We start from the raw sequence: 22,613 nt of genomic DNA, 5'->3' as shown, positions 1-22,613 counted from the left end.
ATTTACATAGAGAGATTTATTGACTGTTCACACTTAAAAGGCTGTTTAACAGAAGAGAATTAACGAGAGAGGTATAGTACTATAAAGAATATAAATATAACCTTCAGAAAAGTTCCTCCATCGTGATTATTTCAATTTCTTCCTTTCTGGTATCCCTAACAGACACCTTGTGCACTTCTAATTCATTGAAAATGCAACTCTCAAAGTCATCTTCTTTGTTCACTGCTCTGACCACATCAGTTCCCTCTTTGAATCACTCCACTCATTCCCCTTGTTTCACTCAATAAAATAAAGCTTCTTGTCCTCACTTTTAAGATATTTCAAAACTTTTCCTGTTACTTCTTGTCCACTATTATCTCTTATTAAGTAATTCCCTCCCCCGCTTCTCTGATTCAACAAGTACCATCTCCCACACGTCTCAGCTTCTCCCACAATCATCTTCATGCTGTCTTTGTGTATAGAATGTCCCTTTAATTAATCATTAAGGCCACTACTCACTGCTTCTTCAAATCTGTTCTCAAGACCCCCACCTCTGCTGTGACCCCCCATCAGAAATTAACCAACCAATGATCATAGAATCATAGAAAATTAGGGTTGGAAGAGACCTCAGGAGGTCATCTAGTCCAACCCCTGTTCAAAGCAGGACGAACCACAACTAAATCATCCCAGCCAGGGCTTTGTAAAAGCTGAGCCTTAAAAACCTGTAAGGATGGAGATTCCACCACCTCCCTAGGTAACCCATTCCAGTGCTTCACCATCCTCCTAGTGAAAAACTTTTTCCTAATATCCAATCTAGACCTCCCCCACTTCAAATTGAGACCATTGCTCCTTGTCCTGTCGTCTATCACAACTGGGAACAGCCTAGCTCCATCCTCCCTGGAACCCCCCCCCTTCAGGGAGTGGAAGGCCACTATCAAATCCCCTCTCACTCTTCTCTTCTGCAGACTAAACAAGCCTAGTTCCCTTAACCTCTCCTCATGAGTCATGTGCCCCAATCCCCTAATCATTTTTGTTGTCCTCTACTGGACTCTCTCCAATTTGTCCACATCCTTCCTGTAGTGGGGGAGGAACTGAACATAATACTCCAAATGTGTCCTCACCAATACAAAATAGAGGGGAATAATCACTTTACTTGATCTGCTGGCAATGCTCCTACTAATGCAGCCCAATAGCCTTCTTGGCATTAAGAGAACACTGTTGACTTATATCCAGCTTCTTGTCCTCTGTAACTCCCAGGTCCTTTTCTGCAGAACTGCTGCCTAGCCAGTAGGTCCCCAGTCTGTAGCAGTGCATGGGGTTCTTCCTACATGTAGGATTCTGCACTTGTCCTTGTTGAACATCATCAGATTTCTTTTGGTCCAATCTTCCAATTTGTCTAGGTCACTCTGTATCCTATCTCTACCCTCCATCATATCTACCACTCCCCTCAGCTTAGTGTCATCTGTAATCTTGCTGAGAGTGCAATCCACTCCATCCTCCAGATCATTAATGAAGATGCTGAAGAAAACTGGTCCTAGGACCGACCTCTGGGGCACTCTGCTTGTTACCACCAATTAGACATCGAGCCGTTGCTCACTACCCGCTGAGCCTGATGATCTAGCCAGGATTCTAGCCATCTTATAGTCCATACATCCAACCCATACTTCTTTAACTTGCTGGCAAGAATACTGTGGGAGACTGTATCAAAAGCTTTGCTAAAGTCAAGATATATCATATCCACTGTTTTCCCCACATCCACAGAACCAGTCATCTCATCATGGAAGGCAATCAGGTTGGTTAGGCATGACTTGCCTTTGGTGAATCTATGCTAACTATTCCTGATCACCTTCCACTCTTCCAAGTGCCTCAAAATGGATTCCTTGAGGACCTGCTACATGACTTTTCCGGGGACTAAGGTGATTATGGCTTTGTTATACATTATTAGCATGTTATTTTATTATTTAAAGCTAAATACACAAAAACATTTCCTGAAACAGTCAAGAATCTTAAGTTCTGCTATAATTAACTAATGATCTTATTTTTGTTATTCTTATACTCCTGTGGTTCTTTATTATGTGTTTCTATAATTGTTATTACAATGAGGTTCCAATCCCATCTGGTGTCCCTATGTGGTACTTCAATGCAAATAATAAATAATAATACCAATTGAGAATTATAATAATAAGCTTGTATTTGGGCATGAGTGTACATATAATGATTTAATGATGAGGGAGAGATATAAAATCAAGTAAAGTAATAAGTAAAACATGAAATAAAAGAAAAATTATGGAAAAAGATGGGTGGGAGATGCTATCAAAATAAATGAAAGATTTTTTATTTAATTATTTTCTTTCTGTAACTGACCGCTGCTTCAGTCTACTAGGAGTAGATTATGGCTCTTGCTGCAGTTACTGGAAGCAGTATAGCCATGTCTTTTAGGCTCCAGGGTTTACCGGTGCTGGTTGCACCACCCACCAAATGAGTGCAACCAAAGCTGTGGATATACACTTAATTGTGCAAAGCAACTTGATTCATACCATTTAAAAATTAAAAACTTCAACCACAATCTACAAATAGAATGATCTTAGAAGGCTACACAGGAGATATCACTAATGATACAGACATAATGAGTCCAGTTGCAGGAGAGGTCTTTGCCACAATAGAAATCATTAGTTAAATTTCACATTTTGGTTCTGGACTTCCCTCCGAATCTGTTACTGGTGGGATATAGTCAGCAGAAAGGAGAAAAAGAGGGAGGGAGAAAATAAAACAAAGAATGTTCCCTTTATTCCTAAAAGGATTTGTTAGGTATTCAGGGTTCACATCATGCCAAAATATGCATTTCCAGAAAAGTACCTATCTAGCTTGTAGTCTTGATGGAGAATCAGGTAATCAGATGGAGATGGTTGCTTATGTCCATTTGTCTCACCATGGGCCTTATACAGTGGACCTTGATCCCTTCATGAACTGGTTTACTTAATGCTAAATAAACTTTCTTATTCAGCACTTTAATATTAAAATGAACAATTTGGATATTATTTTCCCTTGGTATTTATCCTAAAAAGAGAAAATGATGCATGTTTTCTAAAGGAGTCAGCACGTTTTAGATATATTTTCATTACTTACCCAGCTTTGAGTCATAGCCTTTCCATCTGATGGCGTACTTTTGGCCCAAAGGGAATGTAGAACTCTTGCAATTATGTGTTTACATTTGTTAGAAAAGATTCTGGAGTATGTAGATTCACTTTGTCATCATGGAAGCTGCAGTAAGGTTTCTATATCTATATCCTTAGAGGAGTCACCTCACTGATTGTTACGGCTGATGTGTTGACTATTAGGAAAAGTATCTTGATTGGTTAAAAGGGATGAGATGTAAGACTTTATTGCATTATGGAATAGGTCCCATGACAGGGACATGCATTTGACTGCTGGCTTAGAGAAGTGGCTGCTTTCAGGAATCTAGATCGGTGATTGACCAGGAACTTAGAGAATTCCATTTTAATAATATTGCTACCATGTTTAAAATATCAGGGTGTTTTTGAATAGTTCTGTGCTAACAGGGTGGTATTTATTTTTTCTGTGTTCATAGGCCCTTTTTAAGTGGGATAGAGACAGAAAAAACATTTGCCCAGTGATGGGCCAAGTTTTTTGTTCCCCAAATTCTCAGATAAGAGCCCTTGAGAGTAATTAATTCAGGGAAGTCTTATGGCTTATGGAGGAGGTCAAACTAGATGACCACAATTGTCTCTTGTGGCTTTAAAATCTACATGACTCTGCTATCCAGGGACACTGAGCCTCATGCAGTGTCTCACCCTCGCTATGTGGGCTTTGGGAAGAAAGAAAGTGCAGGACAGAGCCAGCTGAGCATCAGAGAAACTCAATGCATTATGGACAAACAAAAAAACAAACTAAGTAGATAATGCAGCATTGGAGGGGGAAGATGTGGAAGGAGAGAGAGAGAGACGAGAAATAGATAGAACTACACCTCCCTCTTAGGTTCAGACCCTGAGGCCCCCCCACAAACCCACCTCCCTTCTCTTTCTAGCTATGTAGGCTTGGTGAAGAAAGAAGCACTCTCATAACAACTCCAGCACTGAGTCAGCTCTGGTCCCAGAGAAACTCAAGATGCAGCCCTAGCAGACATTGAACACTGATTATGTCTATGTCAATTGTGATCTCAGAATGCTTTCTACGGTTTTTACTTTCTCTTCTCCTGATTAGCTTTTACTTCAGCTGTTTCCCAATCATTCCCTTACAGTCTCTTCATCCCAATCTCTCTCCAGCTGCCTTCCATGTTACTCTTCTCCTCCTTTCCTCTCCCCATTCTCACTTTTAATCCCACATATTTCCCTTTCCCCACCCTATGATAATCCTACATCTGTCTGATAATACATCTAATGTAAATAAAAATTTTAAAAAATAGAACCCAAAAATTATATTGCAAACAGACTATAAAACCCAGGGTAACTGCACAGTGGAGCATTCTTCCTGCTTATGGGTATCCTCTGGTGGTGCAGGGCTTTCTTCCATTGCTCCTGCTATACCAGCCACCTCCTGGCCAGCCATCAATGTATTGCATTGCTGGGGAAAGGGAAGATAGTCTGTATGCCCTTGTGGTCCAGTCATGACCTGCTGCTGGAATGGCTCCTTGGGACTGTGGACAGCTGGGGTTTAGAGCAGCTTTGAATCTGTTGTAACTTACCCTAGTGGCCCCAAGAGTCAATGAGTTCAAAAATGGTTTAATGTCACCTTAGTTTCTTCTTCCCATTTTGACAGCGAGTATTGGTGGACCACACCTGAGGAGGTGCACCAAGTGGGGTGTGAGCTATCATGAAAAATGTATCTGAAATCAACCACTATTTATGCCACTCCATGAGTTTCTAAGTAATTCAATTCTCTTTGGCTAAAATCCTGATCACACTAAGGACACTGGGAGTTTTGCCATTGACTTCAATGAAGCCAGAATGTCACCTTTGATTTAGGTATACAAAAGTAAAGCTTCAGAAAAAAAACCATAAAAAAAAACCCCTCACTTAAAAAAAATTCATAAAAGGAACTAGCAACAATCAAGTACATTAGAGAAAAAGTTCATGTTTACAAATTACATAATTAGCATATTCTTTAAATGGTGGGAGACAGTTGATAAAATCCATGTTTTGCTGTCAATTCTCTATTATACTTTCTATTTCATATATCAAAATACAGATTTAAAATTATTTACCGTTTCTAAAGATTTCAATTGATGTGCTTCAGTTTATTAGACAGAAAGGAGAAAAGGCACTGACAGCACATTTTCAAAAACAGACCACAGTGGGTTGTTTTTTATTATGTAACTGCAGTTTTCTGAATACCCAAGAATGATATTCAGTTTTATGTGAAAATATAAAAAATACAGCATTAAGATAACCATGTCTTCTGTAAATTGATACATAGCTGAAACCCATATTCTCTGGATTTTATGAATCAGATACTGACAGTTAATGGAGACACAAGAAGATTGCCTTCATTTATGTTGACTCAGTCAGAACACTAATCTGCTTTTCCACAGAATTACTGTAGCTGAAGGCCTTGAGTTTCATTGCTTGGCAGTATTGGGGAAAAAAAGGGAATTGTAAGCATAAATTCCAACAAAAATGAAAGAATGATTCCCCATAACTAATCACTTCATCATCCCTCAAAAAAACAAACAAACAAACAAAAAAAACCAAACCAATACATCCCAACACAACCACAATATTATGTGTTTACTGATAACTGAAAACGTGTTTATACACCATGCATTTAGATGAGACTATATATTAAAGCTGTTGGAGTTTCTGTATTTTATCAAATTGAAGTCTAGGTCATTGCTCATCATATTAATTCTGACCCTTGCATCACAGCTGTAGTCTAAAGCCCTCTGCTGCTTACTCTGATATTTAAAATCAATGAAGATGTTGGATATGATATATTTTCAACATGCACAAGGCAGAGGAAGTTTCCTTTCCTGATGAGATTTATCAGTTTCTTTTCAAGAAGTATGTCTGAAATTGCTTGAGAGAAATGTAACATAAAAATGAAGGTAAGTTATAAACTGAATCAATAAAGGATGAAAAGAGTTAAGAGGAGAAATTTTCTAATTTTTTGTAGTTTGTGCTAATTGCCTTTTAAAACCCGTTTTACATATTAAGTTAACAAAGAGGTTTACCAATACAATTGTAACTGTTAAAATGGCAGCCAAATAGCCTTTTTGTTTAATTACCCTATGAATATTGGAAATGCAAAACCAGGTTTTAAATAGTAGCAGATAATCAATCTGTGCACAATTCACTTCATCCCAAACTTTATGCTACGGATGCATTATTTATTAAAATACCTCAGATCCCACATCCATGAACTAAAAGCTGAAATAGTATATTTTTTTTTTTTTACTGTGTTATTTCTTCTTCCACTAATATGGCTATAGACACTCCAACAGTCTATGTTTAAATACACTCATCAGCGCGACTATCCAAAGGGTAAGTATGTATTACATAAATGAGCACCCAGATTAAGTATATGTTGTGAAATGTGTGTGAATATGCATGATTTAAACCAATGAACTGTGGCCTGAAATGATGTCACACAATGTGCAGCATTAAGTGGAAGGTTAAACCTACTTGCATCTCGGTTCATTAAACGCAGTTAAAGTGCAAATTCCCTCATTCTGACAGTAGTAATCACAAGGGTTCACTTTCTGGTCACAGCGCAGACTTTTAAACCCCACAGAGCATCTGCAGAATTTCAGTAAAATACAGCTAAATAAATATTCTGCCTTTTGCTGAACAAGTTTTAAACTCATAACATATAATGATGGTAACACACATATATACACACGCACACACAAGAAATATGCTCAGCCTTTTCACAGGAGGTCCAATCTGATAATATCTTGAAAAGTTTGGGTAATCAACACTAATCAAAAACCTTTTGATAACATTTTAACCCCTTACTTCAGGAATCAAGAGAATTTCTGGCACTAAGCACTAAAGCCAAATATCCTAACAGTTAGCATTGGCAATTCCAGAGCATGATGGGTTTAAAAAAAAAGATAATCCATGACTGTTTCCTCAGAATTATTAGTAACATTTGGTCCATGCTGCAGCTTCTATGTGTTTTTGAAAAACAACATGAGTTAGTGTGTGTGAAACTGGTTATCCCTGAGAATCTTTGTTGTTTCATGGTTTCACATTAAACTATGTCAAGAGGAGACTGTTTTAAAATATGAAAAAAACACAACTTAAAAGAGAGAGAGAGAAAAGTAATTAGGCACCAAAATATCTATGATAGATGACAGATGGTTAATCCCATGCTACAATATATCTGAATTGCCAGAAATAGGTCATCAGACCTCTCAAGTATTTTAAAGCTGTAAGATCTTCCTGTTGCTGTGATTTATGTGATACTAGCTATTTCTTAGTGAAAGCTATTTGAAGAGCAGTAAACAATAGTCACTAAATCATCAGTAATATCAGATGATGAACAAAAAGAATATTCTACAATTTGCAGTATAACAGAGAGACAGACAAGAACAACACCTAAAAAAGCAAAGTTACCATTGTGAGTGGTACATCGTAAATACCTGAACAGTTCAGAAATGCAGATGGACAGAAATTTTATTATTTACTGCTACACAGATGTTTTAATGATACTCAAAAAATACTTACAGACAGACAGGTATATTTGTCTCTGGGTCCAGCTGACATGCACCACCATTGTAACAGTAGCCATCACATAATTGACAGCTAGAGGCAATCTTTCCATTAGTGCAGCTGTAGTGAAAAAAATTGTTATCCACATCATTATTGTTGAAGGCTGATGTGAACTATCTACAGATGAAAACATTCATTTTATGAAAAGTAACAGAACTGATGATTGGATTAAATTTCACTAAGACTGTCTAGCTTGAGGCAGTAACTTTTTAAAACAGACATTTGTGGAACATATCACCTTTATTCTTACAAATTCTAATATTTCAGTCCATTTAGTTCATCAGAATAAACCACTGCTATAATGTATATAATCTCCTACCAATATTACTGCAGAACTTAATGGAGTATCTTTGCATTGCTGCAAAACCTGTCTCCTTAAACCATTGTCCTGACACCACAGGAAGACACAACAAGACACCAGGAATGTGGTTTAACTAGGGTGCAACTTGATTAGGTAGGCTATCAGGGAACTATCCAACTAGAACTCCTTCCGTGCAGGTCATCCTTCCATCATACTAGAATTAAGGGAGAGGGAAAGATGGGGTTGTCTCCTTACTTTACTAGACATTAGGATCCTCATCCCATTCCAGAATGACTCCTAGAGCTGGGGGAAGGTCTTATAAGTCCTCCCATTAAGTCTATGGGAGCCAATAGGTTTTGCTACAGCCTTCTGCTTCACCAATCAGCTAACCCTCCTTCAGATGACAAGGAGGCTGAATATCCCCAAGGAGAAGAGGGTTGTATTCTTTAAAAGGGGCCAAAATTTATTTCCACTAGTGGCCCGAAGCTCCCCCCCACTTCTGAGGTCTTTTGGGGGTGCTTGTAAAACCTATAGGTGATATATGAATGTATGCAAATAAGCAATTATTAATAAATGGACTGATCCTCAATACTTCAGGTATGAATAAATATTCGATTTCCAGGGCTTAAGAAAAAACAGTAACATTTTGCGTATATAAAACTGTAAATAACATTTTTAGTCAATCACCTTTTTTCCTAATGTTTATTGGCTTACAGCTTAAGTTTGACCTCAGCTCTGTGGACATAGCATGGTTGTCTTTAAAAAGTCAACATTATTATTAATGATTGATTGTTGGACAGTAGAACCTACTAATCACAAGTTTAAGAGCTTACTGGGAGAGGTGCTCTACACATATAGTACATGAGAGTCCTTGATCTAAATAGACAAATAGTGAGTGAAAAGAAATATTTCCATTTTACATAGGGGGAACTGAGGCAGAGAGAGATAAAAGCAACTTTGTCCAAGACCACCCAGGAAATCTCTGGCAGAGGTGTGAAGTGAACTCTCATCTCCTGAGTCCCAGTCCAATGCCTTAATCAGAAAAGGCATCCATCCCTGTTGGCATTTGCCAACTGTTATCAAGCAGTGGTCTGTGATTACCACAATTTTCCCTTATAATTGGAATAGAAGCTATATGTGGTAAAAGTCGACAAAAGCAGATATTTTAATGGTTTCTACTGTTGTGTGAATTGTAAAATTAACTGACAAAAATTTGAAAACCTGCAGCAAAACATAACTTGTGCTGTTTCTGAGATCAGACCCAGAACCCATGTGTTCATAGTTCTACCTCCTAGGTTCCTATTATGTTTTTTCATTTCATTATGGTAAAAGCTGTAAATTGCACAATTTCTCATTCCTGTACCTAATTGTTGACTATCAAGCTATTCCTCTGCTACTGGTATCACCATTCAATGCAGACATATACAGAGGTCAGCTGCAATACATATACACAGTTCACAAGATATGTGAATATTTGGTTTTTATTAAAGTTTTTGTTTGCCTATATACTAGAAATTTGATTATTTCTCCCTGTTATTCTTATAAAACACAAAAAGGGGATTGAACTGAAGACAATCTGCTTTTGTTCATAAAGTATAGGACTGTAGTTGAATGTGATCAGCTATCTATCTGCACACCAGCAGCAGCCTCTTAACAGATAAAAAAAAAACAAGTAGAAGTCAATGCTGTGTCATATGAACATAGGTTCCACACCTCCACATGACACGTACAGTTTTCCATTTGCCTCGTCTTTTCATCTTCACAAACATAATTTCTTTTGGCTTCTTTTTGCCTTTCACAATACCATTCTTTTCTTGCATTCTTTATTCTTTCAATAATTGTTTCATTCTTCCTTTGACTGTTCTCTTCTCCTTTTGAATCCCAGTTTTGCTTTTTGACCCCTTTTATTTTAATATGTATTAAAGCTCTCTCTTCCATTAAATAACTAGCAGTTCAAATAGTCCTACTTCCTTCTAAGCTATTGTAGCAGTGAGGAAACATCTATTAGCAATGCCAGTTTAGCACTCTGTAGGTGGCAGCTTCGTTCCAGCGGTAATATGCACTAACAACAGGGCCTCTAAAGAAAGACCAATTACAGAACAACCTTCAAATTGCAAAAAGGGTTTTATGATGCTGATGATTTTCATACAGCTTTGCTCATGAATGTGAAAAGCTATTTCGGTCTTTAGCCCTTTAGTTGTGAAAAACAGGCTAATGATTATCTTTCAATCCATTCATATTTATGGAAATCCTGACTGCTGCTTTCTGTGAAGCATGATAATACATAGTCCTGCCTCAGTGCTGTGGACTGGACTAACACACCTATCGAGGTCCCTTCAGGTCCTACATTTCTATGAGTCCATGATTATACAGCTGGTCTAAAAGAGTGTTGGGTTTAGCAGTAACACACCAGGCTTTGCTTTTCAGGCCAACTCTTCCATGTCTTAGATGAATAAAGTTAATTGGCTTTTGGATTATAACTTAAATACAATACAAAGTATTCTGTACTTGCTAAATTACTATGTATTATACCTATTGTGCTTTATTTCTTACATATATCACACATACTTTGCATGATATATAAGCATATGATATTACAACCTTCTGTATTTCAATACCTATGGTATAAATTGCAAACCCCTATATATAAATTGCCTTCACTTGCACATTTAAATATCGCTTAACTCTGCAATGCCAATAATGTAACTATTTCCATAGCAGTTAATATATTTCAAAGTAGTAAAAGAATAAGGAGACCCAAAAATGGTACAAAGAGGCACAAAATTTGTAATTGCATAGGGCACTACAATGTTTTATTTCTATTGACTGGGGATAACATACACATTTTCTAGTGTTTTTTTCCTCTTATGAGGAATGTGGTTGTCCCAAACCTGCGACAATAAAAACCTTTTTGGTATCCCACACCATCATATATTTTTTATTTATTATACTCATAAACAAGAACGTCTGTGCAGGTTACTAATAATCTAATTCTGTCTTTACTTTCAAAGAAGTACAGAGAAATATATAACCTCTGCTTCTGTGGCACAATCATGTTTTATACTTTATACTTTATATTGAGAATGTGAGAGTAAAATGTAGTTCTTAGTATTGGTTGAGGTTATGTTCTCTTTGAAGTTGTGCAGGTTATCACTCAGTCTAACCTGTCAAATTCCAAAGCTTGGATTCTCAAATTCCACCAAGAACAAAGGATTCTGCCTGGTTATTTGTGAGCTAATGATGATTTCCTGTTTACACCATCTTGTTAACCACCATTCATGTGGTACAACTCTGTTGTACACTATCAATTATAATGATTTCCTGACTATTGCATTTAACTATTAATTGATCTATGTATGAATTATATCACATTAAATTGAACAAAAAACACTTACTTGCATATTATGTCATCATTGTCCTTGTTTATTATGCAGTTCCCACCATGGCATCTTACACACTTGTCTACTTCACATTTTGGACCCTCATATTGTACCGGACAGACACATTCTACACTTCCATCATCAGCAATGGTACAAGATTCAGAATTCACACAATAATGATGGCATACATCTGCAAAGTATAAGTGAAACATTAAAACGTATTAATGAAAATTATTTTAGAAATAACAATACATTGCTTTGCTTTCTTTATTTTACAAAGAACAACAAAAAGAAATGAGCAAACATAAAAGTTGTTGACTCATTGGCAAATATAATAAGATTCAGAACATAAAAATATTATTTTAAATTTCCAGTCACTTACTCATGATCAGGGAAAAAGAAATTAGGCTGATAACAGATTATTCTTTTTGTCAGTCTACCAACTATGGCATTTTCCCATCTACCTTAACTAGTGAAAGGAAAGCTAAAAATGTTAACTAAAGAAATTCAATTTAAAGAGACACTGTAAAGATAAAAATGTTTAAATATATGCATTTGTGTTAATAACACTATTTTACATTAGTGAAACAGAATATTTTAAAATTACTGTTAATCTTTATATAACTTATTTATTAATTATCAAAGTTTATATAATAAAATGTACATTATAATGAAGTTCTAAGAGTGACTTCTAGAGACTTACTCCCTGATCTTGCAAATATTTAAACACATACTTAACTTTATGCATTGTGAGTGATACCATCATTTTGTAATGTATAGTTACTTGACTGCTTAAGTGTTTGCAGTACTGGGACCCTAGTAGTGAACAGTTCTCTCTGTGCTATTATTAACATGCTAAACTACCCCTTGAGTTCCTTGTTTTACAATATTCTTTTAACAGAAGCAAGTAATGTGAAGTAGACCTTTATCACTTTGTTACAAAGTATTTGCTAACGTTAACATTGATTTTTATTTCTGTGTCATTCATGGACCCTGGGGTCTACTGTCAATTTTTAAAAGGAGGAACTCTATTTTTAATGCTTTAAAATGCCTCTCCAACTGTGGCTAGTCAATATTACTTAATGCGTTTATTGGTAGCTATGACATACAATATAAATGCAATTAATAAAATGTAATGTAGAATGAGAGATTTTAACTTCCCAGATATAGATTGGAGAACAAACACTACTAATAAAGGTAGGCCCTTGTTATTCCTGGATGTGATAACCAACATACTTTCTCACCAAATAGTCACTGAAACAACAAAAGGGGAGTCTATTTTAGATTTGTTTTGGCTAAGTAATGAGGATGTTATAGAAGAGCTAGTTGAAGAAAATAACTTTGGACTGAGTGATCACGAGTTGTTTCAGTTTGAAACAAATTGACGGATAATAAAAAACACTCTGGTAATAAGGTTTTTTAATTCAATAGGCACAGGCTTTCAGAAATTAAGGGAACTAGTTAGCGTAGTCAACTGGATTGAAGAGCTCAGGTCAGTCGATGTGGATGAGGCTTGGAATTTACTTAAGTCAAAGGTGCAAAAACTATCTGGAATTTGCATCCCAAAGAGGGGAGAAAAACTTGGAGGGACGGGCTCCAGACCCAAATCAATGACTAACCACCACAAAAAGAATATTAACAACAAGTTGAGAGCCTTCAAGCAATGCACAAATGGATTGATCGAGGAAGAAAGCTAAGTCTTGGAGCTCAGAAAGTATACGCATACAGTGAGAACTGCCAAAAGTCAAACTGAGTTAGACCTTGCAAGGAAATCTAAAACAAATATAAAAGGTTTTTTTAGTCATATAAATAAAAAGAGAACAGAAAAGAAAAATGAGTGTATAGACATGGAATTTACCACATCTGAGGTGAGAGCAAAAATCAAAGAGCTTAATGAGCTCAAATCGGTGGTGATGGGGCAGAGATTGAGTAATTTCCATCTCAGAATATTGTTAGAACTGTTGCATGAAATTGCAAATTCAATAACAAGGATTTGTAATAAATCTATCAAATTGGGAGTGGTACCATATAATGGGAGAATAGCAAACGTACCAATATTTAAGAAAGGGGAAAAAAAGATCCAGGCAACTACAGACCAGTTGATGTGATCTCAGTAGCATGCAGGGTTTTAGAACAAATTTTGAAGGAAAGAAAAGTTGACATGGAGGTAAATGGAAAATGAAATACAATGTAACATGGATTTATCAAAGGTGGGACATGCAAGACTATCTTATATCTGTCTTTGATTAGACTTTCACAGGGGAAATGGAGTAGAACTAATGTATCTGGACTTTTAAGGCATTTGATAGTGCCACATGGGAAATTATTATTTAAACTGGAGAAGATGGGATTAGTACAAGAATTGTAAGGTAAGTAAAGAACTGGTCAAAGAGGTCTGTTGTTAAAGCAGTATTCAGTACTGAAACTGTAAGGTCCTCACTTGAAATCTTAGGAAATCTTGTATGCTAAATGGTCCAATATATGGAAATACATGTCCTGGTGTTTGAGAACTTCAAACCAATCTTGTGGATTTATGGATTGGATTGTAGAGGTCAGAGCTACACTTCAGAACTTGAATCAATAAATGAAATGCAATGAGTTTCCTCACAACTGGAATCAATCACTATCCTCTTTTTTTTCCTTGGGAACTAAGACGTTCCTCCTGTACTGAAGAGGAATTTTTATCACTGTGAGGGAAGAGAATCTGTAGCGACAATCTGTCATGAGAGGAATCCCTGCAAAGGGAGGGGAAAGAGGTGAGGGAGGCTCTGGAACTGTATAGAATATTCCACTTCATGATTTCTAGAATCTAATGTCAGAGGTGATGTTGACCCAGGCTATCTGAAAATACAGCAGAGTCCCCAAATGGGGTGCAGAGAGGGTGTAGGACCTGCAAAAGAGATTCTAGGCAGCTTTCAACAGAACCATCAAGCCGGCTGTCTCAAGGGCATATAAATCTCATTGCTGCTGAGGAAGATGTTGAGGGCCTTCGCCTGGGGAGTTTTTGTTTCTTTCTCACTGGCTCTGACGGTCTTTGGTTTGCTATATAGTAAGAGAAAGAAGGCAGCTGCCTTGGGTAGGCCTGGTGTTTTCCTGGATTACTTCTAGTTCGCAAGATATATACCCCAAAGGCCTCGAGCATGGCGCTGTAGTCTTTCAATGTGTGCAAAGTGTCATCATTTTTTCTGGTAAATAGATCAGAACCCTTGAAAAAGAGATCCTTCATCATGGTATGTACTTCCCTAGAGATCCCCACGGACTGCAACCATGATGCTCATCTTATAGTCACAGTTGCTGCCGTTTATTTTGCCTCAGTGTCTGAGGCATCAGTTTCAGCTTTTAAGAAGGTCTGCACTACTAACTGAGTCTCAAAATTCAGGGATTTCAATTCATTTCTAGACTCCTGTGATAACTTGTCACAAAGTTCGATATCTTTTGCCAGTTAAGGAAGTCACATTTGGTACAAAGTGCTTGGTAGTTGGCAGTTCTCAGTTGGAAGATGAGTAACTGCGTAAGAGATCCAACTATTTTTCCTTAGGTGTTGCCTTGGAATATTGCTGATAACTTGTCAGTTCTTCAGCCATATGAACCACAAATGATCCAGGTGTGGGATAAGTATAGCGGTAATGAAGTCCTGAAGGGAGTATGTAGAGAATATTAAGTAATGTGTTGAACTGATGTTATTTTGTGTGTGTGGCTGGATATGAGATAGTTATTTCATATATGAGGCCTCTGTAAAGGCCCATTTGATTGCTAGGAGACATCATGGAATGTTTGGTCAAATTTCAGCCGTTGGATGAGGACCACTGGAGGTGAATTGAGGCTTCTCAAGACAACAGAGACTAATCCATCAGGGACTGTATGGCTACAGAGAAAGTGGCACAGAGACAAAATTTGGAGGATGTAGGTACCAGCATCTTCTGAGAAGGAAGTCTGAACTTGGATCTGCAATGAAACTTTCCTGTACATGAGAGGGTATACAGGAGAGCTCTTCATGAACAGTAACTGAGTTAATTCATTGGTTAACTTGTAATTAATTACATAAGAGTTTATTAGCCAAGTCCGAAGTAGAGCGGTGATGTCTGGGTTTTCCTGCATTGGCCTTCAAAGAGCACGTACCATAATTATCAGCAAGCAACCCCACTCCTGTGAAGACGGTCCTTGGAATAAGGGAGCAGAATGACAGATGACACAAGATAAAATTTCCATATGCAAAGCTTTGTAGTGGTAACAGTTACAGGAGCCCGGGGATTAGGATACCTGGGGTTATGACAGAGTACCTGGTATCTTTTATCTACTTTCTTAGTCATCTTCATGAGATGGGTAGATAGGACCACAGACTCATCAGATGATGATGATGAAATGGCTGTTGGGGCAAGTTCAGTAGAGTGTTGCCATTTTTCATCAGAAGTTCGCAATTGTGCAGGCTAGCATGAGACACTGCGTGGGCTAATAATGATGAAATCTCATGGATAATACTAGGCATCCACTAAGGCCAGAAATGAAAGCCATAGGCAAAATGAGTAGAAGGCCAGGATGAAGAACACCAGGCAGGATCATCTTCCTTATAGTCTCTGTGTCTACTATGATAGCCTCAAACTCTGGAATCCCTGTCATAGAATCATAGAATCATAGAATATTAGAGTTGGAAGGGACCTCAGGAGGTCATCTAGTCCAACCCCCTGCTCAAAGCAGGACTAACCTCAGCTATATCATCCCAACCAGGGCTTTGTCAAGCCTCAGCTTAAAAACCTCTAAGGATGGAGATTCCACCACCTCCCTAGGTAACCCATTCCAGTGCTTCACCACCCTCCTAGTAAAAAACTTTTTCCTAATGTCCAACCTAGACCTCCCGCCCTGCAACTTGAGACCGTTGCTCCTTGTTCTGTCATCTGCCACCACTGAGAACAGCCTAGCCCCATCCTCCCTGGAACCCCCTTTCAGATAGTTAAAGGCTGCTATCAAATCCCCTCTCATTCTTCTCTTTTGCAAACTAAACAAGCCCAGTTCCCTCAGCCTCTCCTCATAAGTCCTGTGCTCCAGCCCCCTAATCATTTTGGTTGCCCTCCGCTGCACTCTCTCTAACTTGTCCACATCCCTTTTGTAGTGGGGGGCCCAAAACTGGACACAATATTCTAAATGCGGCCTCACCAATGCCGAATAGAGGGGAATAATCACTTCCCGTGACCTGCTGGCAATGCCCCTCCTAATGCAGCCCAATATGCCATTAGCCTTCTTGACAACCAGGGCACACTGCTGACTCATATCCAGCTTTTTATCCACCGTTACCCCCAGGTCCTTTTCTGCAGAGCTGCTGCCCAGCTCGTCGGTCCCCAGTCTATAGCTGTGCATGGGATTCTTCCTTCCTAAGTGGAGGACTCTGCACTTGTCCTTGTTGAACCTCATTAGGTTTCTTTTGGCCCAATCCTCCAGTTTGTTTAGGTCACTCTGTATCCTATCCCTACCCTCCAGGGTATCTACCACTCCCCCCAGCTTAGTGTTGTCCGCAAACTTGCTGAGGGTACAATCTACCCCATCCTCCAGATCATTAATAAAGATGTTGAATAAAACCGGCCCCAGGACCGACCCCTGGGGAACTCCGCTTGTGACCGGTTGCCAGCTAGACATGGAGCCATTGATCACTACTCGTTGAGCCCTATGCTCTAGCCAGTTCTCTATCCATTTTATAGTCCAAAGCAGCATAGGGATCAGATGAGTCAAGTCTTCAGGAGTATGAAAGTGATTGTCCCCTAGTATGGTCTGATGCAGAAGAGGATAAATAACTGTCCTCTTCATTTGGTGGAAAAGACTTATCAGAGGACCCAGGATATTATCAAAGGAAATCCCTTCTCTGTACCAAAGATATACTCGGTTCCAAAGTAATATTGGTGGCTGGTGCTGACGGGTGTATCTTCACAACAGGAAATAACAGCAGAAGGTCTGGGAGACAGGATACCATCAGATGCCCTGGTACCCTGAATCTCAGTGTCAAAAAGGTTAGTACCATCAACAGCAAGTTAGAAACTGTTGGCACCAGAGGAGACAGAGGTAATGATGTACTTGTATGACATTCTGGGGTGAATCCAGACCAGTGAGAGGATGTGTCACCACTTGCCCTGCAACTCTGGTGCTGTGTCACAAGACTTTGCTGCTGTAGCTCCCAACCTGGGCTCCTCACAAACAGCACACAGATGAAACCTTGAGTGTCTGTGTATAGCCACAGCCCTACTCCATCAGGTCTGTTCTCAGCAGTTGTCAGCAAACACCAGCCACATTCTGGCTTTCAGCAGCCATGGTTACTACTTGCAAGGCAACTCCAACTCACTCTCAGTCCTGGATTTCCCCCCCAAAATGTATGTTTTTCATTGTCCTGCCGTCTTGTGGACAATCCAGATATATTAGGACCACTGCCCTTCTAAGGGGATCGACATACAATAATCTGCTATTTTAAATGAAGTTGCCCAAACAAGTCACAACACTGGATTAGTTGTGATTAAGGAATAAAACCAGTTTAAGTACAAAGAGAGAGATGTTAAGTGAATACAAGTAATGACGCATTAAAATCAGGAATGGTTGAGAAAAATAAAAATAAAACACTTTTTAAACGTTACAACCTAGACTGGGTCAAAGTGAAGTTCCTTACTGCATGTGTCCAGTAACATAGCCGACCAAACTCAGGCCAGGATCTACTCCCATGTCCAACAGCTGTTTCCTTTATCATCTTTGGTGAAGAGAGAAAGCTGGGTAGGGAGAGAGGACTTGTTTTTTTTGTTGTTGTTGTCCCTTACTTTTGTAGTTCTGTCACCCTTTGGAATGCATTTTCCTGAGAGTGACCCTGAGATAACATTCTAATTGAGAGTAAGGAGACATGGAGTTTGGTGGAGGGAGGTTTTATGTTCTTGTTCGCAAAGATGCAGATCTGCCCCTCTTTGTTGCCACAGAATGGTCACTTGGATAGGTGATGGACCATCAGCTTTGATGACACCTCACTAGAGGTGTCAACTTGTCCTTTGTCTTTGAGAAACAGGTTTATCTACTCCCCAAACTTTTCTGGTAAACACACTTCAGTCATAATTTCAGTTTATGTTCATAACTTTACATATAATGTTGCTACATACATTCACCATGATATTATTGACCAACAAGTTATTAGTTTGCAATGATACATTGCAAGGCATATTTTGTACAAAGATTATTACAGTCGTGTGTAGGGTGTGAAAGAGAGGTGCATTCCATCATAACTTGGTACTAAAAGAATTGGCATAAAAGCCAGTACAAAAAACCCAGATGTCAGTGCATAGAGGTTTGTAGACAGTAACTCAGGGTTCATGCCAGTGACCACATGAAGCTGGTCTTTAGCAAGTACCAAAGCGTGGAGCCTGGGTCTTTTGGGTATCTAAGTGACCTTCCTCAGTCATTGTGCTGTCCTTTATTCAGGTAGAATGAATTGCTGTTTGCTTCTTTTTTTTCCCTAGCTACCTCAGACAGTGATCTATGCTTGTGCTTTTTAAAAAAGCAGTACAAAGTCCTACCTCTGTCAGCCAATGTGGAGAATTTGGAAGCAGGAACAGTATAGGAGGACTTTGAAGTGGTAGGAGGCCTGGAAATGACCACAGAGCCAGTGCGAACCAGGTTACTTCTGGAAGAGGATCGCTCAGACCTGAGTGGATCTTCTTTACCTGGATCAGAAGCAGGCTTCATGGACTTGTGCAGAGGAAAATGTTTCAGGCAAGCCTCTCTTGCTTTTTGTGTTTGTTTTTACAAAACAAATGAGAAATTGAATATTTGTCTGTGATGTGCTTCTCAACAAGGCAAAATAAACACCTTGAGTAATCATCATAGAGACATATAGCCACTTCACATGAGGGGCAATACTTATACCGCAGAGATCTGTGTTCAGCTATGAGAACTAAAGAAACTTGGTACCAGGTAGCAAAAAAAGAGAGAGAATAAAGAATCTAAGAGGAAACTTAAGTTAAAGTAGGATTTTTTTCTAAATACTAGACTAACTGAAAGGAATAACAATTTAAAATATTTTAAGTTCACAAATGCATAAAAAATCAAAACACTGTTCACAGATCTGGCCTCAGCCATGAGAAGGCACTGAAGGATGCATGGCCCCACTCTGCCTTTTATGTCCTTTGGAGATGGAGTGTGGGGACAGGGTAGTCAGGGCACAGGTGCATTCCAACTGATACCGCTGGCCAGAAGATTCCATTTTTGATTGTGCAGTGCATATGTGCATCAGTATTGGAATACATAATAGATAGTCAATCAAAAAACTACATGATTAACAGCAGTTGTCCGAAAAGCCATCAGAGCCCAAGGCCTTTCCTGAATTAATATTTTTAATAGCATCCATTTCTCCTTGAGCTAAATAACTTTTTTAAAAAGCATATTGTTCCTACTATTTTAGAAAGGTGATAGAATCTAATCTAAATCCAATCTCTGCAATAGAATGGGCTTCATCCCTCCCTGTATATATAAGGTATTTTAAAATTTCATCAGTCTCGGTTTGCAGTGTTGTTGTAGACATGTTGATCCCAGGATATTGGAGCGACAAGGTGGGGGATATTTCTGTTGGTGAAAGAGACTAGTTTTAAAACTACATAGAGCAAGAGCTCTAAATCTTGAACTGCAACAATCTGTGTTGCCTTAGAATTATGTTTAAGACAGTCAACTAACAAAGTGTTCCTTTTTTTCCCCCTCCTGATCACCGTATAAGCCTAAATCAGGCAAATTCAGCTTGAGCTGTGAGTTAAAATATATGGAATTTATAATTTCCTGAAATTATTACGTAGATAGCAATATGGAATATCTGATATTCAGAATTTTTTATCTGGAAATTCAGTCAGTTTAGATTGTTGATTCTTCCTATTTAATGCACATGCTAGTCTTCTTCCCCTCTGAAAAGCCTTAACTGTTTCCAATAGAGTAAACCCTGAGAGGCATTAGCATCTAAAAAAATGACTCCCTATTTATAGAAATATTTAAGTGAGGAGCTTGAAGCAAAAATACATTAAACCTCCAATGTTTATGTATAATAGTTAAAGCTACCCAGAGCACAACTGGCCCCTGTTCCAACATTATCTATGCTGTAGTATTTATAAGATTGTGCAATGTGAGGAAGTAACCAAGCCTAGAGAGGTAGAGGTCCTGTTCCACAGGTCCAGCAGAGCTGTGCTCGGTACAGGACCCAAAAGGGGGTTAACCTCCATGTCACCTTTGCTATTCCCAAGTCCTTGGGCTGTGGTGAGATGGCTTGGCCTCCATCATAAATTACAGTAACTACCAGGCTCTTCAAACTTAGGTTGCCTGCAACAGCCCCAAGGGACATTTGTGCAAGCAGAGGTCACTGAAGCCCAGCATGCTCCAGTGACGCCTCCTTTCCCCAACACATCTGCTACCCAGATCAGAGTTTATAATGGTGTGCAGAGGCTGTGCTAAGCCAGGGAATTCACAGTTAGACACTTATCTGGCCCACGTGTATTAGAGAAAAGTATCACCCCATTTGTTGTATTCCAGATATTATATTGTCCAAAACCACAATAAGACAATGTAATGATAATCTGGCTGTATAAAGTGAAGAATAGGCTTGTCTAAAATGAGTTTTCTTATAATTTTAAAATCCTCTGTAAAAATCAAATTCATATACAGTTTTCCAAAAAGTACAGTGTGTAGGAATGTTGGATTATATTTAGCCAGTTTGTCTGTATCTCCATCTAGCTAATCAAACTTTGCATTCATATGGTGCTTGTCACTGTGGTATCTGACAGGCTTACCAGACACAAAACCATCCTAAACAAAAAGATTAGTTCGTCTTTTAGTTAAATGTTGTGATTCATAAAAATTCTGTCTTCTTTTGAAAGCTTAAGTAAAGAGATGAGCCCTGCACTTGGATGTGAAAGTTGCAAGATACAAGGACAGCTCTCCCAAGGCAGTAAGGCCGAAACAAAGGCACAGACATCAGAGAGTTATGTTATCTAACACAAATATTAGGTGTTTTTTACAGACTGAATTATACTAAACTCTGTTAATTGACCTAACTTTTCTGACGGAAAGGATTCTCAATTTCAGGAAAATGAAATTCTTGCAAGAAGGCTATCTCAAATTTTACATATTTTAAATGGGTCAGAACTTTTCTCCATTTGATTGTTTCAAGAGATGAACTTGAACAGCTTAATTATTCCACATGCATCATTGAAGGAATTTTAAATAAGGAATTATTTTCAAGGAGATAAACACAAATATGTGGACAATAGTGATTGTACAAGCCCGAGATTCATGGAATATAAGCATCAGGATAATGTTATCCTGTGTAACCTGGTGAGTTCTATGTATATTTCATAAAATGCCATAACGTCTATATACATTTACTTAAATGCATTTTACCAGTATCCATGTAATCTCTCAACAGGAGAACATATGTTCAAGATATCAACCCTAACGAGAACCCACGGCAGTAAACTGGGTTACATGTCCAGAAGAAAAGAAGTATAAGAACAAATAAGCAAATATAATATTTAAAAACATGAAAGAAATTGGGCACGTAAACATCATATGCCTGTCGTAAAACACCTTGGTAATATTTGCTATTTGGAGGCATGGGAACCATATGTACATATTTCTTTGTATGTTTATTTGTATCATCCACCTTAACATGACAAGGCAAAAGCTAATGTGCTTTATAGATAATTGATTTTTATTATAATGGAGTTATAATAATCTGCTTCAGCATCTATACAAGCATCACATACTAGTAAAAAACAAACCTTGCATGTGTGTGTATATATTTAAATTATTAACTGTAAACCAAATACCAATGCAATCTATATCAAACAGTTGCTGGCCATTATAAAGCAGTCTAAAAATGTAGGAAGCTCCTTAAAAGAAAAAAGAAAGAAAGAAGTCTTATGCAAACAAAAGCCTTAATTCATTTAAATATCTCTGAATTGTGCTGTTAATCCAAACGGTGTCAGCAGACAATCCAAATCTGATAATAAACATGGTGTTTAAAAAGTACCCCTACATTTACATTTAAATTAATTCTTTTTAAAAAATGATGTTTGCAGTAGCATTCAACTAGAAACAATTTGTTTGGTTTGGGGTAAGCCTCAAGTAAATATTTTTTCTTAATCTGTGTGTCTGTGCATGATTTATGTACTATATTATTTTCAAATACCCAATTGTATTTGCAGATAGTTATTTGTGAATCCATGCAGT

General features: G+C 38.1%; 1 protein-coding gene across 1 annotated transcript in view; it reads right to left on the bottom strand.

The window, feature by feature from the left end:
* LRP1B (LDL receptor related protein 1B) overlaps nucleotides 1-22,613 on the bottom strand; it is a 1,171,881-nt gene that overhangs the window by 18,320 nt on the left and 1,130,948 nt on the right. Inside the window, 3 exon segments of the mRNA XM_067549510.1 lie at nucleotides 6,618-6,731; nucleotides 7,665-7,769; nucleotides 11,406-11,580. Coding sequence (XP_067405611.1) covers nucleotides 6,618-6,731; nucleotides 7,665-7,769; nucleotides 11,406-11,580 — 394 coding nt within the window.

This window comes from Emydura macquarii, unplaced genomic scaffold (genome assembly GCF_026122565.2).
Source record: "Emydura macquarii macquarii isolate MOO-44397 ecotype Brisbane River unplaced genomic scaffold, CSIRO-AGI_Emac_v2 contig_1253, whole genome shotgun sequence".
In the NCBI taxonomy this organism is placed as follows: Eukaryota; Metazoa; Chordata; order Testudines; family Chelidae; genus Emydura; species Emydura macquarii.
This window is presented reverse-complemented; position numbering and strand designations above follow the sequence as displayed.